Source organism: Colias croceus, chromosome 1 (genome assembly GCF_905220415.1).
Source record: "Colias croceus chromosome 1, ilColCroc2.1".
Classification (NCBI taxonomy): Eukaryota; Metazoa; Arthropoda; class Insecta; order Lepidoptera; family Pieridae; genus Colias; species Colias croceus.
The window spans coordinates 877,798-893,758 of NC_059537.1; the positions used below are offsets into that span (position 1 = coordinate 877,798).

Genomic DNA, 15,961 nt, shown 5'->3' on the forward strand with positions numbered 1-15,961 from the left:
TTTAATGTTGTAATAATTGAAATTCATAGCAAACATTTTTTTATAAATTGAAATAGTAATCCAGCTCTAATAATATACTTATGTATTCCCCAAACATAATATGTATTTATATTATAATTTTCAATTTGAACAAAGCATTAAGTCTATCGTACCTACTCTACATAATAGTTCTTAAATGCACACACTCAAACATAATTGGATACTTATTATTTATTACACCACACTTTCGTAAAATAAGCCAAAAACCTATTTAACAAGATCAATACATTTTTCTTTTTTATATCGTATATTATTAATTCGTGACATTGCTGACGTATCTCAATTTTAGCGTATTTAAAATTTTATGCTTTGATACGGCTATTGACGTAATAATTAAAAAGCAGTATTATTAGCAGTAGTTAGTACTTAGTAGGTATTTTAATTGTGAAACAAATTCTTAATAAAATACATATTTTTTTGGTGTTGGTTTTGTTTTCTGCATATATTTTTATTTGAAGTGTTATTTTTATGTATTTAGACAATAATGTGCGGATTCAGAGCCTTTGTTAAACCTTGAAGATCTCTAATAAATAAGGAGTAAACAGCACAACATCTATAAAACTTAGTTTCTGGTATAATAACAAACAAACAATAATAACAAACAAAACCATATTACGCATATAATAAAACATCATTTCCTTAACTCATCGCTTTCCTTCTGCGTTTTATACAAAAGTTGGACAATTATCACGCACTGCAGCTGTGTTTACTAACAACGGTGTATATGTCACACCTTTGTGTGAGGTAAATACATTTACAGGACTTTCTATTTTACACAAAGTATGATAATCGTGTGCTAGATTGTATTTTATGAGTATAGACGATAGAGATACGAGTAGCCGATTTTAACTTCCTTTCAAACTCAAAACTCAAACTCGTACTCAAACTCAGACATTCATTTATTCAATAAGACTTCTTCTAGAAGCACTTTTGAATCGTCATACCATATTTTTAAAATTTACCACCGATTCGGAATGCTTAAATTGATACTACATAATGTTTTTCTAGGATTCGAGTTTGTATCTTGATAATATCAAGAAATCTCATTAATTATCCTAAAACCTTCATTATACTAATACATATTATAAATGCGAAAGTAAATCTGTCTGTTTGTCTGTTACTCAATCACGCCTAAACTATTGAACCAATTTTTATGAAATTTGGTACTTATGTTGATATTTTGATAGCCGAGAAAGGACATAGGCTACTTTTTATCCCAGGAAAATGACGCAATCCCGGAAATTCCACGGGAACGAGAACTGTGCGGGTTCTTCTTAGACAGCGCGGGCGAAGCCGCGGGCGGAAACCTAGTTTTATTATACAAACTTAAATAAAAATAATGATAAACAGCGCTATCTTAAGTGGAGCAGCAGGAGAACAGCACTATCTTTTATCTACAGTTAGGCAATCTGTAAGGAAATAAACTGTATGAAACTCATCTTTTAAGTTATGATGACAATGTTATATTCGTTTGGATATAAGCGTTTGGACACCGAATTCTGGCATAGAATTTCACAGGCAAGTGTATATTTACGTTATTTACAATATTCCTCAATACTCCTGCATTTACCTGTTTAGAATCATTTCAATGGCAAAAATTGTCTAATTTAGCATCATTTTAGTAAGCAGTCATGTTAAATTTGTTATTTCCCCAATACTTTATCATTTTTCAACAAGTTTTCAATAAACAAATTTAACAAGTAAGGTAACCATGATGACGAGTTTTTATGGATAGCGAGGAGAATATATTGTAATAACAATATTATGATGAAAATTTAGAACACCATTTTAAAGATTGTTACTAGTAATGAAACAACACACGACATCGGTATTGCACTCACATGTAGTTATAAGATTGTTCGTTTTTACATTGAAATTTATACTTTTTTAACTTACCTTATATTTTTTTTGTTTTACGTATTTCAGCTTTCCAAAAAGTAAAATAAAAAGAAATATATGTGCCCATCAAGGTTACTGAGGATTACGACCCAGAAAAAAATACCTTTTGAAAAATAAACTTTGTAAAGTTAGCTGAAATTTGTGCAAGGCCGCTAAACAGTTTTTCTTTGATGATTTTGGCTTGAAATTGACCAGTCGAAGCAACGCGTTTCAAAAGAAGATCTGAGTAGCTTACAATTTGGTAAACAGCATCTGATGCAAATCACAACTTTCCTCTATTTACAAAGGATGTTAATGCTATATATCGGTTCATATCCAAGCTTTGTAGCCAAAAGTTGTTTAAAACTATCATTCTATACCAATTAAAATTGTATGTACCTATAAAGTATGACCATAATATTATAATATAAATACTGTTAAAAATATACCTTTGTCGTTATTATTTATAGACCATGATTTTTAGTTTTTTCTATTTTGAAAAATCCTGAATTTACAAACCAGCGTGGTCACTCAACAGAAAGAGACAAAAAACATGACTGACGTCATTCTAGATCATATTTTCTTGTTACAAGTTTTTGGTCATAGTGCAATCTCCAGTGTATTAGATATAAGCTTCTTGGTTTTATGAATCCATACATATGAATATGACAAGCGCGACTGACGTACGCACTGATCGTCGTCGTCGTCGTCGATCGACGTCGGTCAAGCTCTGCAACCAGCCTTACAAGTTCCAACATAATATTATCTGTTTTTTAATATGAAAATCACGATATAGTTTATTAGTATTTGACGCTGGCTTTGCTTGTGTTAATCCAGATTTTGAACTAAATATTATAGATATTATTAATGTTATTGAAACTTACCCATAATATTTAGAAATAATCTAAATGACATTTTGTGGTCACTGATAAGCATTAAATATAGCGTGCATTATAATTTACTAGATTTCTGCCCGCGGCTTCGCCCGCGTTCGCAAAGGAAAACCCGCATAGTTCCCGTTCCCGTGAGATTTCCGGGATAAATACTATCCTATATGTTAATCCAAGTTACCCTCTATATGTGTGCTAAATTTCATTGTAATCGGTTCAGTAGATTTTACGTGAAAGAGTAACAAACATCCATACATCCATACATCCATACAAACTTTCGCCATTATAATATAATATTAGATGAGTCACAGAATTAGTTTTAAGTGTTTACTTTATAAATTATTGCAATTTTATAGCGATATTTATTTTATTTTTATTTTTGTATATAATATATATTATATAGTAATAAGTACTATATACTAGCTGATAATGTAGAGTTCGTCATTGTAGGTAACTGTCTCAAAGTGCTGCAGTGATCTTATCTTTGTATAGTATTAGTATATATAAATAATATTCCTATACGAAGTAAAGAGATACCTTTACCTTTGATCTCCAGGAGCCTGACCGTGTTTCGCATAACTCGTTAGAGGTCTCGGGTTCGATGCTCGGTAGATAAACGAAATCTCAGTGTTGCAGGAGCAGTTCGTATAAGAAATAGTCAAAAGAATTAATCAGTGAAGAAGATTTATAAAGTACACTTTAATAGGCTTGTAATTTTTTTACTCGCTGGTTTTTTGCTGTTAGTTTTTTGTCATGGTAGGACACATCCTACTAATATTATAAATGCGAAAGTTTGTATGGATGTATGGATGTTTGTTACTCTTTCACGTAAAAACTACTGAACCGATTACAATGAAATTTAGCACACATATAGAGGGTAACTTGGATTAGCACATAGAATAGTTTTTATCCCGGAAATCCCACGGGAACGGGAACTATGCGGGTTTTCCTTTGCAAACGCGGGCGAAGCCGCGGGCGGAAATCTAGTGTTATATACTAATTATTAGCACTAGCTGTGCTTCGCGGTTTTACCCGCGTGGCTCCGCTCCTGTGTGTCTTAGCGCAATCCTATCCTATCCTACTAATATTATAAATGCGAAAGTTTGTGAGGATGTGTTTGTGTTTGTTACTCTTTCACGCAAATACTGCTGAACCGATTACAATGAAATTTATCGTAAATATAGAGGGTAACTTGGATTAACACATAGGATAGGTTTTATCCCGGAAATCACAGGAAAGGGAACTATGCGGGTTTTTCTTTGAAAACGCGCCCGAAGTCGCGGGCGAAAAGCTAGTAATATAGAGCCTCTAGCCTTCCTCGATAAATGGGCTATTTAACATGGAAATAATTTTTTAGAAGCCCGTTCAAACAAACAAACTCTTCGGCTTCATAGTATTAGATTAGATTTATATTCAAAAAGTATCTAACGACACGCACCGTGTAACGTACAACCTTCGTACAACCTAACAAATAGAAGAAGATAATAAATTAAAAAACATACTTTCAGACTACTATTCGGAGATCTTGTATTGAGACTTGAAAAACGCCACTATCAGGTAAAAAGGGAGTAAAAGTGGAGAATCGAACATTTAGTATAGAGTATAAAAGCAAAATAATTTATGAATATCTAGAAAAGTAAAAGGATTATGCAATATGCATTATTCTGCATGTAAAATTACGCTACACCGTCGCGACCACGCCTTCGCCCTTTCGATTCACGATCAAAAATTATTGTATATTTTTTGTATGAAATAATTCATGCCTGACCCTAGTTCGGCCGTGTACGGACAGGGCACGGCGTTGTAAAAGTGAAGTCCCGTGTCCCCGTAGTGGGGTAAGGGGCAGATGCATTATGCATACATCTGTTTCACTGATCGATTTTCTTTAGGGACAAGTAGGTGATCAGCCTTCTGTGTCCTACCAGACCGAGATATTTTTTTTTCTTCGTCTCCACCGGGAATCGAACCCAGGACCCCTCGGTTCTACGCTCACGCGTCAACCACTGTACCAAGGAGGCGGTCAATAGATGACGGCGTTGTCAATAGATTTAATTTGTTTCCCGGCTCTAGCACGGCCCGGCCACCGCACGGTATCATGTTAACACAATGTAATCCAACGCAGGTGAAACAGCTGTCATCGCTAAACAGTAAACACATAATGTCGGCCATAATTGTGGCTTCCTCATGCCCTCGATACGCTCACGCAATATCCATCACATAAAAACATGCATTTGTATAGGTTAGTGAAAATAATCTCTAGTATCTATTTCTAAATTCAAACTCATTGACGTGTTGGAGCGATTTTTATGAATTATGGTGTAGAGTCGATTAGTTATAATATGTAAATTGATTAAAAATTACACTGTTCGTTATATAAAAAGAACGAATTATATTTTGTTGTAGGTATACCTAGATTTAAACATTGCTGCAAAGTTACTGTAGCTAACATAAGAAAAATAAAATGCTAGATTGCTTTATTGATTTATATTTAATATCTACATAATGCTAAAAAACGAAATAGAATATAATAGAAATCTAAATAACAAGACACTACGAAATACCATCTGACATACATTGCCAAAATCTCCAATATAAACTAACTAGCTTACCGCCCACGGCTTCGCCCGCTTTGTCTAAAACCTTATAAATTATATACTAAAACCTTCCTCTTGAATCACTCTATCTATTAAAAAAAACCGCATCAAAATCCGTTGCGTAGTTTTAAAGATTTAAACATACAAAGGGACATAAGGACAGAGAAAGCGACTTTGTTTTATACTATGTAGTGATTATTTGAATTAATACTGAACTTATTGCTTGAAATTAATTACACCTACTGATTCCAATGAAAAATCTGTACTCAAACAACAATACGAAAACGTACATCTATCTTCCAATTCATTCTCATACAAAAACTTGACCAACTTATTACTCTACCAGATTGCTAATTTTGTAAGAGCTACTCTTATTTTGAAAAATTTGGCAAAATAACTCTGATTAAATTATATATTATCGATACTTAATATCGTTAATAAAATACTAAATAAGTAATATCATAATACAGTATACACTATAACCTTGGTGAATATACGCTAGTTTTCTAATAAGAGTCATTCAGATTATGTACACCTAGTCTCTCATCAAAGTCAACGATTAATCACCTAATTAGGTGTGTTATTATAAACTAGATACATTATGGTGTTCCCTAACGATATACTAACAAATAGTTCTTTTATTTTTGTTATAGTATTTATATGTTAATAGTGGTAGAGTTTGTTATCACTACATAGTGATTTTACTGCAAACCTCTATAACCATGCACATAATAAGTTTCATATTATAGGATTGCAAGAATTTGTAATCAAGGCCATTACCGTATCGTGTTCCAGACTGCATGGAGTTTATCGCATTTCTCGCAGCTTAGCCATATTCATGTTACACTGATTAAAATAACCTTCAATGAAATTTACATAATGCTTTCGTAGAAAAAAGTGAAATTATTGTGTTAACAAAATACAAATTATCCAATACATTAGAGTATATCATTTTAATATAACATGTAGTATATTTGTAATAATAACTGCGTTAAAAACAACCGACTTCAAACTTACACTTGCAACATTTACAAATACAGACAAAAATGCTCATAAAATAAAAACTACTGGGCCTATACAAATAAAATTTTTATGGGACCAATTCGACACCATCCCACATCGAACAAAAAAAGTATCACGTAAATCGGTTCAGAAACCTCGGAGTAATCGGTGTACATACATAAAAAACATACCGGCTGAAATGATAACCTCCTCCTTTTTTGAAGTCGGTTAAAATGTAAGATACATTTTGTATTGTTACAATGCACTTCTAGATGGAATTGTATTTTAAGAAATTAGATTTCACTAAATAAAATGGTCTAACTTCACTAGTTCAACTTGCTCTAATTTAATTATTTAAATTAAGCGCATTTAAATAACGCTACAAGTGCAGTACATTTCAATGTTTTAAAAATGTAATAGTCTAATAATTGTCAAATACAAAATATACAATTTAAATACATTTCAAAGTGATAAAGGTAAGTTGGATAAAACAAAATCTCGGAATATCAACCTTATGAACTTGGTATTTAGAATCAATATCGTGAGACCTTCAATTATTGAAAAACCGAAGATAACATCTACTAAGTCGAGATGATGGCAGAAACATCACGTGCAGGAGATACGTGACCATTTGGAAAATACACCAGCATTTAAATTTAAAGTTCCCTCTTTTCGTATTAATATAGTGTCTCTGTGTGTATGGAAGGGATCATTTTCATATTGTCTTTCTGCATGGCTGTGTTATCGGGACTTCTTTTAAAACTGTTCTGAATGGAGGTTTTAAATATCTGTGATTCAAGTAATTTAAAATGATAGAGGCAGCAAGAAATAAATAGTTTAAAAGCATAAGTAACAGCAGAATTGGCGGAGAAATGTATTATTAAGACTGTGACTTCTACTCGTCTTCGTCTCTCTTCTCTCATCTTCGTTCTTAAGGTTTTAAAATACAGTTCTAAAATGAGATATATTTTTTATACCTTACAAATACATTAATAATTTACATCCTTTCGCTTGTATTTTATAGTAAACAATATCTGTACCTTCTGTTATAGACGACTATTATGATATTATAAGACTTACCTTGCCACCAGGGAAGGCATTTGCTCATTTGTCCTCTTCATAAAAAAACGTTACCTACCATTATTATTTGAAGTCATATGAGAACATTGTGGTAACCTTCATAAACCAATCAGTGAAACAATCAGTACAAATAGAATGCATTTGCATAACAAAAGTTTATGTCATGTAAATGGGTCATGAAAAATTGTAAAATGAGAGGAAACATTAGTTTAATCATAAGCCGTTTATTCAATTAGAGTGATTGTAATGGTTTTGTTACGACCCAGAACTGAGGTATTGTCCTATAAATTTTCCTTATAAGGGTTTATAAAAACACGAAGTAATTTTAAAGGCTTCATAATAACTGCATTATATTATGGAGCAGGGGTGGATCTGCGGTTAAGCTAACTGCAATCAAGGCTATCAGGGTTCGAGGTAAGAAGGGCATGCAAATTGCGTTAGGAAATTTAGATTTATATGCATACGAGTGTGAGGGCTTACCAAAACCAACACTATTAGACTGGAGTATTAGAATCACATTAATTTAATAGTGAGTATCTTTTTACAACACCGCTGCAATCACATTGCTCATAAATTGGATGTCCAATAAAATATGTTGATTAGATTAATAAAAACTTAGTCATATGACTTTTGCGTACGAATAAAAAATACTAAAAATAAGAATGTGTTGAAAACAGAGGGTCATCACCATTCGGGCCACCCATTGCATTAACAAGGTGATATTGCAAACTTCCAAATTATCATTAAAACTACACATAGCTCCGAATTGTGCCAGATTCCCAATCAAGTTAAGTAAGAATTCCTATCTCTAAAAACTGACAGAATAAATATACACTCACACAAAAATATACCTGCAATAATAACAGTAATGAAAGGCGTAATACTTATCGATCTTTATCTTGTATGCAATAAAAGCAATTCCTAAATAACGGTTCCATGCCATTTATTAAAAGTTATTTTACCGATAACACAATAATAAAGTACTTCAGAGCAACCAAAAGTTCAATACACCAAAACAGTACTCGACTCGTTGAAGGTTAAAAAATTCACCTTGCAGCATCTGTATCAAAAATCTACCGTAATGGGGGCCGGTTTTCGATCGCCTCGCAATACCCCTCCTTGTATATAACCTCCGACGATCTCGCGACAGCCAGTTTTTTTTACATAATTTACACAAGCGCACGTTTCTTTCAAAATGCTCCCGGCGCGATCAATCGTTTTGTTTTCGCTATTTTCAATAGCCATCGCTTTTCCCGCTGACAAACCAGCGCATAGTTCCATCACAGCGATTATAGATCAAAATGCGGACAAGAGTTCTATATATTCTACTTTCCCCTTATTCAGTATTTTTAAACCAATAATTGAAATGTTCCCTAACTTCTCTGATATTGGACCTCAAATAGAAGCTGGCAAGGATTACACAAATGTCATAGTCAAAGTCAAGAATTACAAAAGTGAAGACCTAAGCGTGAAAATTAAAGGCAAGTACATATATCTACAAGGAAACAAGAAAACTGTGGATGATGATCGTGATATTGCAAGTGAATTTTTATACACAGCTACTTTGCCAACCAATGTGAATACCAACGATGTATCTGCGAAGTTATATAGTGACGCTTATTTAGTTGTAACTACACCCAATGAGGGTAAGAAGGAAGGAGTTTATGAAGACAGAGTAGTTCCTATAGTTGTAGTTGATGAACCATTCGTGAAACCAGTTGAGAGCGCAACTGTGACTCCTGCTGCTCCTGAAAAAGTTCCAGAGGTGACCACTGTCCCACCTACTCAACCTGATGTTCCTGAGGCGACTACACAAGCAGAAACAACTGAAGAACAGAACAATACAACAACAACAGAATCAGAACAACCTACCACTAGTATTGCAGAAGCTACTACCACTGTACCCGAAGAAGAAGAAAAACAAACAACAAAAGTTGAAGAGGTTGAAGCCACGACCCCTTACATTGAAGTCGTCACACTCAACACAACTCCTTACGAAACAAATGAAGTCAGTGATTTGGAACCGATTAGTGTAACGTATTAATTTTATGTTAGAGTAATAAATAAATAATTTTATCTGCAGTGTTTTGCTTGGTTGGTATGCGTTTAGCGTTCACGCGTAATGGCAGAAACGCAGTTCGAATACATATTGGGACCGAGTTGCTTGAATTGAACCGAACAATAGAAAATGCTACGTCACTCGACCGATACGGAAACTGTGGTATTTTCCTCTGTTATCATTGACAAACATATTAAAACTTTTGAGTTTTTTAAAGTAGATACATGTTTTCACGCATCATTAAAGATAACGAATCGCTTTTTAATTTGAGGAAAATATGCAAGCAGGTAGTATTAATGTGCTAAATCATTACTTGTAATTTGCGTCACCAATATTCATCACATTTTAATTTGGCCAGAAAACCTTGTAAAATCGTCTCATTATACATACGCTAATTAAATCTATGTCATCATCATACGTCCGTGATATATCAATGAAACGATTTAGATTTTTTATTATCAAATCAGCCTACTTATGAAAAATTAATATCAATATTGTTATAAATCTTTGCATAAAATGGGGGTCTTATTATGAAAGTGTTCGATATAGAAACAGTGTTTTTGTATTTATATAATAGAAAAAAAACCCAAATGTGTTGCTAAGCGTAAGTATAGAGACGGCTCGTCGAATTTAAATTTTTTACGTTTTTGATAACCTAAAGACGGTTCTTATGGAGAAAAAAGGGGGCAATAGGGCAGAACAGCATCTGCCGGAGCAGCTAGTTTATAATAATATTCATAAGTGCAGTGACAATACCTTGATGCGAATTATTAATATAAAGATTAATTCACGAAATTCCCTGTAAAGCAATTCCACAATATTCCCGGAAGCTGACTTGATTATCTTGGGATTAACGGCTATACATCAAACGTTAGACCGAATTCTAAATTAATACTCATTAAGTTACATATGTGATATAATTATACGCGGGAAGATTTAGTTTCTTTTTTTTCTGTATTTACCTATATTTTTACTAGCGGTCCGCCGTGGTTTCGCCCGTGGTATCTACGTATAAAGCATTGAACACTCAGGGCTCACCTACATATTCAACGGTTACATATATTTTTTCGGTTCAGTAGTTCCTGAGATGGCATGTTCAAACAAACTTCTGTTTTTCACAAGGTCACAAAATATGTAATATGAACAGGAAAGATTTAACATTAAAATCATTTGTTAGAAGGCAAAAGAGAATAGCGTCATCCGCTGACAAATCCTCGGATATAGCTGCAATAAATAAGGACAGGTATGCAGTTTATTTCAATGCAAATTAGAAAAAAAAGGGAGTCGTCGAACCTCAATAAACACAATAACATTATATTATCATACCACGGTTATGGTCTATTAATTTTTTTAATGTACCTACATGAAACTCTTTTGCTTCGGTAAGGAAAATTGAAGTACATTTGCATTTGCAGGAAAATTGACTATTATTCTATTCTTTGTTTTTATTTTATCGGAAGTTAGCTCTACATAATTATGTGACTCTATGAGTGATAAATGGAATACTGTATGGTTACGCTCAAAGAAAAAAAAATCTGTCAGGTGTCGTTAATAATAAATCTGGATATTGCACGGATATTGCGTCGAATGTCGATACTAAAATTGAAAAAAATATTTTTCATAGGTTATGATTATTTTAATATGTTCTTTTGGATTCCATAATATCTAAGATGAGCAAGATGATAAACATAGTTATTTTTTATTTATCTACAATTTCCCATAAATAGATACAATAAGAAATAGTATTATTATGCTGCTCTATGATAAAACGTCATGTTATATTATAAATTTATTATACGCAGATGTATCATTACTATAATCAACATTTCCTGTAAAGGAACATCCGTGTTTAACGATATATCATATTCTAACTATAAATGCTATTAAATGTTAATCGATTTTAATTATCATTCGATTACTGATTTTATTCGATACAATTCTAGAAATCAGATACTTCAACATGTTAATGGTTCCTTAAAATTTAGGTCAATTTTGTTTTGTACGAAAAGAAGTTTTTAACACGCAATCCTTTGTGTGTAGGAGTCGAAAATATATCAAGGATTATTTTTTAATCAGTACACACATTGAAGAAATAATATTTATATTGATGGAGGAACTCTGTGATTCAAGTTAATAGAATTGTTATCAATCCTTGTCAAAAGTCATATTTCATTAACCGACTTCAAAAAAAGGAGGAGGTTATCAATTCGGCCGGTATGTTTTTTTTATGTATGTACACCGATTACTCCGAGGATTCTGAACCGATTTACGTGATTTTTTTTTGTTCGATGCGGGATGGTGTCGAATTGGTCCCATAAAAATTTTATTCGGATAGGCCCAGTAGTTTTTATTTTATGAGCATTTTTGTCTGTATTTGTAAATGTTCCAAGTGCAAGTTTGAAGTCGGTTGTTTTATTCATTTTAGTGAGTGAAATGTAAGTACGAGTATATTTCCACATTCCGTACTGCATACCTTTATATATTATTATTATATTATTATTGAAGATAAAATATTATTTATTGTATACATATTATATGAGAATACATACTCGTACATACAAGTAAAGTAAATGACGATTTACTACTACACTTGCTCCAAGATTCACACATATACACGTAGATTTTTACTGATTTATTTTATAAAGTATATATTAATATGCCAGACTGATATCGAACATGAATTAATTCTACTTTATTACCTATATATCGAGTTCAAGGTCATTTGTCAAGAATAGGTCAGATTTTAGCATATTTGAGATTCGTTTGATGTTACGTGATTTATTATATTGATGAATTTTTTGCTTCTACATATTTCAACATCTTATTTTTGGTATTGGACTTTATTGAACTCTTAAAAAAATGTCTCTTAACCCTTACCCAAACTGTTTATATAGTGTAATATTTTAATGTAAGTATTTTGGAGTGAAAATAAAATATCACCGACATGCTAATGGGTTTGTCGTATTTGGTCTTATTACTGAAGTACTTGAGTAAATATTGAAAGGATTCAAACTTTTTATTGTATATTAATACTGTTGAATCGAAGATGCAGACGAATGCATCGAAAGACGAAAGTCTCATACATTATATAACATTTATTACCTACTGCTATTATAATATAAATCAAATAAAATCCTGTTTTTAATCAAATAATATGATCTTGATACATCAAATCAAAATTATAAATGATTCAAACACAGATGGTCAAAAAATTCACAGTTTTCATACAAAAACAGTGGTGTCATAAAGTAACTTTTTAATTTCTGCAGCCCATAGTTAAAGAACGCGGGTCGCGAAGTTTTCTTTTTAAATATAAATTATTCATCAAAATCTCTTCCTACGCGTTTTGGATAAATTAACGACTCATTGAATTTAAGTACATACTTCGAGATGTTACGAGATGTAAATTCTTTAATATTTTTTCTTTTATAATAAATTCATGTAAACTTACGAAAGCTTAGACTACATTCAATGCATATTACACAAGCTGTGCCCCGCGGTTTTATCCGCAGTGCCGCGCTCCTGTTGGTCTTAGCGTGATGATATATTATAGCCAGCCAAGATAAAGGGGTTTGAAACTTTTTGTATGGACGCTGGCATATCGACCCGCCGCCATTTTGATTTTTTTTCAAAATCGCGGCGCACGATTTAAGTGGTATGTATGGATAGAGGGCACCTAGACGAACAAAAAATGTCTAATAAGATAGTACCCTAAAGCGTCACATTACCGAGATATTTGGAGGTAAATATTCACTTATGAGTACGACGAACACTAAAAACAGACTTATTACGTGTCTATATGCATGATATTATCTCCAAATAATCACTCCCAGGTAGATTATTATTATTACAGGAAGAAAGTAGGTATTCATTACATTACTTACATTTTTATGTAATGTATGTATGTTTTTATGTAATGAATCTACCTACTTTCTTCCAATAAACTGTTATTTACCTCCAAATATCTCGGTAATGTGACACTTTAGGGTACTATGTTATTAGACATTTTTTGTTTGTCTATGTGTCCTCTATCCATACATACCACTTTAATCGTGCGCCGCGATTTTGAAAAAAAATCAAAATGGCGGCGGGTTTGATATGCCAGAAAGTTTCAATGCCCTTTGCTTTCTAACACAGAAATAATTTTTCAAATCGGAGCAGTAGTTTCTGATATTAGCGCGTTGAAATAAATAAACTCTTCAGCTTTATAATATTAGTATAGATAGATGTTTTTAAATTATTTTATCTATTTAGTAAAATTGTTATTTCGACAAAAAAGAAACAATTTTAATTATTTAACTGTAATTATTTCCAGCAACTGATATGGGTTGCGTTTGTGGAATGTAGAATGATGCGGGTTTAACCGCTAGCAAGATATTGGGAGCCGAAATATTGCAATAATTTCATCAGAAATTATTTTTGAATATAAAGCATGCGTTGAAAAATGTAGTCGTTTGAACCTATCTTTACTTCTATACTAATATTATAAAGAGGAAAGGTTTGTAATAATGTATGTATATTGTATATACGTATGGTTTTCACGCATAAACTACTAGACCGATTTCAACAATTCTTTTCTTTGGCAGTCATTTAACAAAAATAATATCATCGTCTAAACATCGTACCTACATGGTACCTACATTGTAATGGTAGACTTCGTAACACAGCTTTAAAACGTGATTAGAATGACAAACATTTGCCACCAAAATGTAATTTGGCGTATTGCGCCTTTTACAATATCCGATCATTGTATCCGATACGATGATTTATTGTGATTAATTGGTAGAAGGTCGTCATATCGTCCGGATTATTTTACTTTATGCATTAATCGAAGCTTTATTCTATTTCGAACATCACCAAACTCATTTACTGGGATATTTCAAAATCTTTCTAGTGTCGTATCGTATCGTATAGTTGTGTACTTGCCTATATTTTGGCTCAAAATTGGCTAGACATAATATGTACTTTGTATATTTTGCTCAAAATTGGCTAGACATAGTATGTGTTTTTGCATCATAGAACAACGAGTACACGAGCTTTCGTATTCTCGATATGAATATGATATAAAATAGCACTGCATCATTATTCATTACAGCTTACAAGAAGGCACTAAGAATTCGAGAATACCTATCAGGTGTAGGTAGCTCTTAAATTCCTTGAGGTAGTATCAATTCTAGCGCTGTGTCACATGACGAAGATAATAATTATGATAATGTCAGGTATGTATAATTACTGTCTTTCTAAAACTCATTATTATAATGTGATAACTCATTAACTATCGGTTATTAACATTGTAATAAATTTCAAGAATGTACGATATAATGGAATTGACAAGATTATACCCTCTAAGTTACCTAGTTTATAAGTCGTGTGGTCGGTGCGATATCGGATCCGACAGTAAAATTGTACCTATCGGATAATATAAAAAAACACCAATTCGTGCAAGTGCGTTTGTTCACCTTATGACGTCACGGTTTCTCATAGGTTTACTTGACACGATGTTCAGGGTTCGATGCCCGGTTTCAATTCTAAGACTTATGGGTCATGTATATTTTTGTTCTCAAACTATTTTACATAAAATAATGTAAGAGAAAAGTTTTAATAAAATTATAATGAAAGTAAGAGTTTCGAGATGGGAATAGTTTTTAAAGAATTAGTGCAATGGTTTGTGAATAAATGTATTTCTACTCTCTGTGGATTCTCAATGTATTTTAAAATCTAAGCGAAAATAAATCCATGTGCGAAAATAATAAATTTCGGATCGATTTTCACAATTTCCATGAAATAATTTAATTGTTGTTTTCGTAGTGTTGGCAGTGTCCTGTATAAATACATCCCTAGAACCTTTTTAGTTTTGGGAACATCGGTTATGCACTGCTAACGACAATAACTACATACAAGAACTAACAGCACCAAGTATTACATCATTCTATGTATCAGTTTAATGAAAACCACGAGTGAAATTTCTTGTTATAATCTCGATACCTCTAATCTAAAATATAATCGATCGCGTACATATCTACTGATTAATAAATTATAAAATGTGTAATGAAAGAATAAGTATAATATTGCAAGTACAAACAGACACGAGGAAGTGGTGTATCAATAAATGTAATAAGAGATTAATATCACACAATACACACACACAGTACACAATTGTATAGATATTATTTATTTACATGATATTATTTATTCTTTTTGACCCAGATTTCTCAAGCACTTCATTATTGCGAATCTCTTTATAAATATTTGTAACACAGAGATATTTACCTCTTATGTTAATAATATAAACTAACTAGCGGTCCGCCCCGGCTTCGCCCGTGGTACATATGAAAAATAGATGTTGGCCGATTCTCAGACTTACCCGATATGCACAGAAAATTTCATGAGAATCGGTCCAGCCGTTTCGGAGGAGTATG

The 15,961-nt window shown here is 32.5% G+C and overlaps 1 protein-coding gene across 1 annotated transcript; it reads left to right on the top strand.

Annotated features, from left to right (window-relative positions):
• The first annotated feature begins 8,849 nt into the window (after positions 1-8,849).
• Positions 8,850-9,527, top strand: LOC123697412 (integumentary mucin A.1-like). The gene has a single exon (XM_045643928.1). It carries the CDS (start codon positions 8,850-8,852, stop codon positions 9,525-9,527), a length of 678 nt encoding a protein of 225 aa, XP_045499884.1.
• The last annotated feature ends 6,434 nt before the right edge of the window (positions 9,528-15,961 follow it).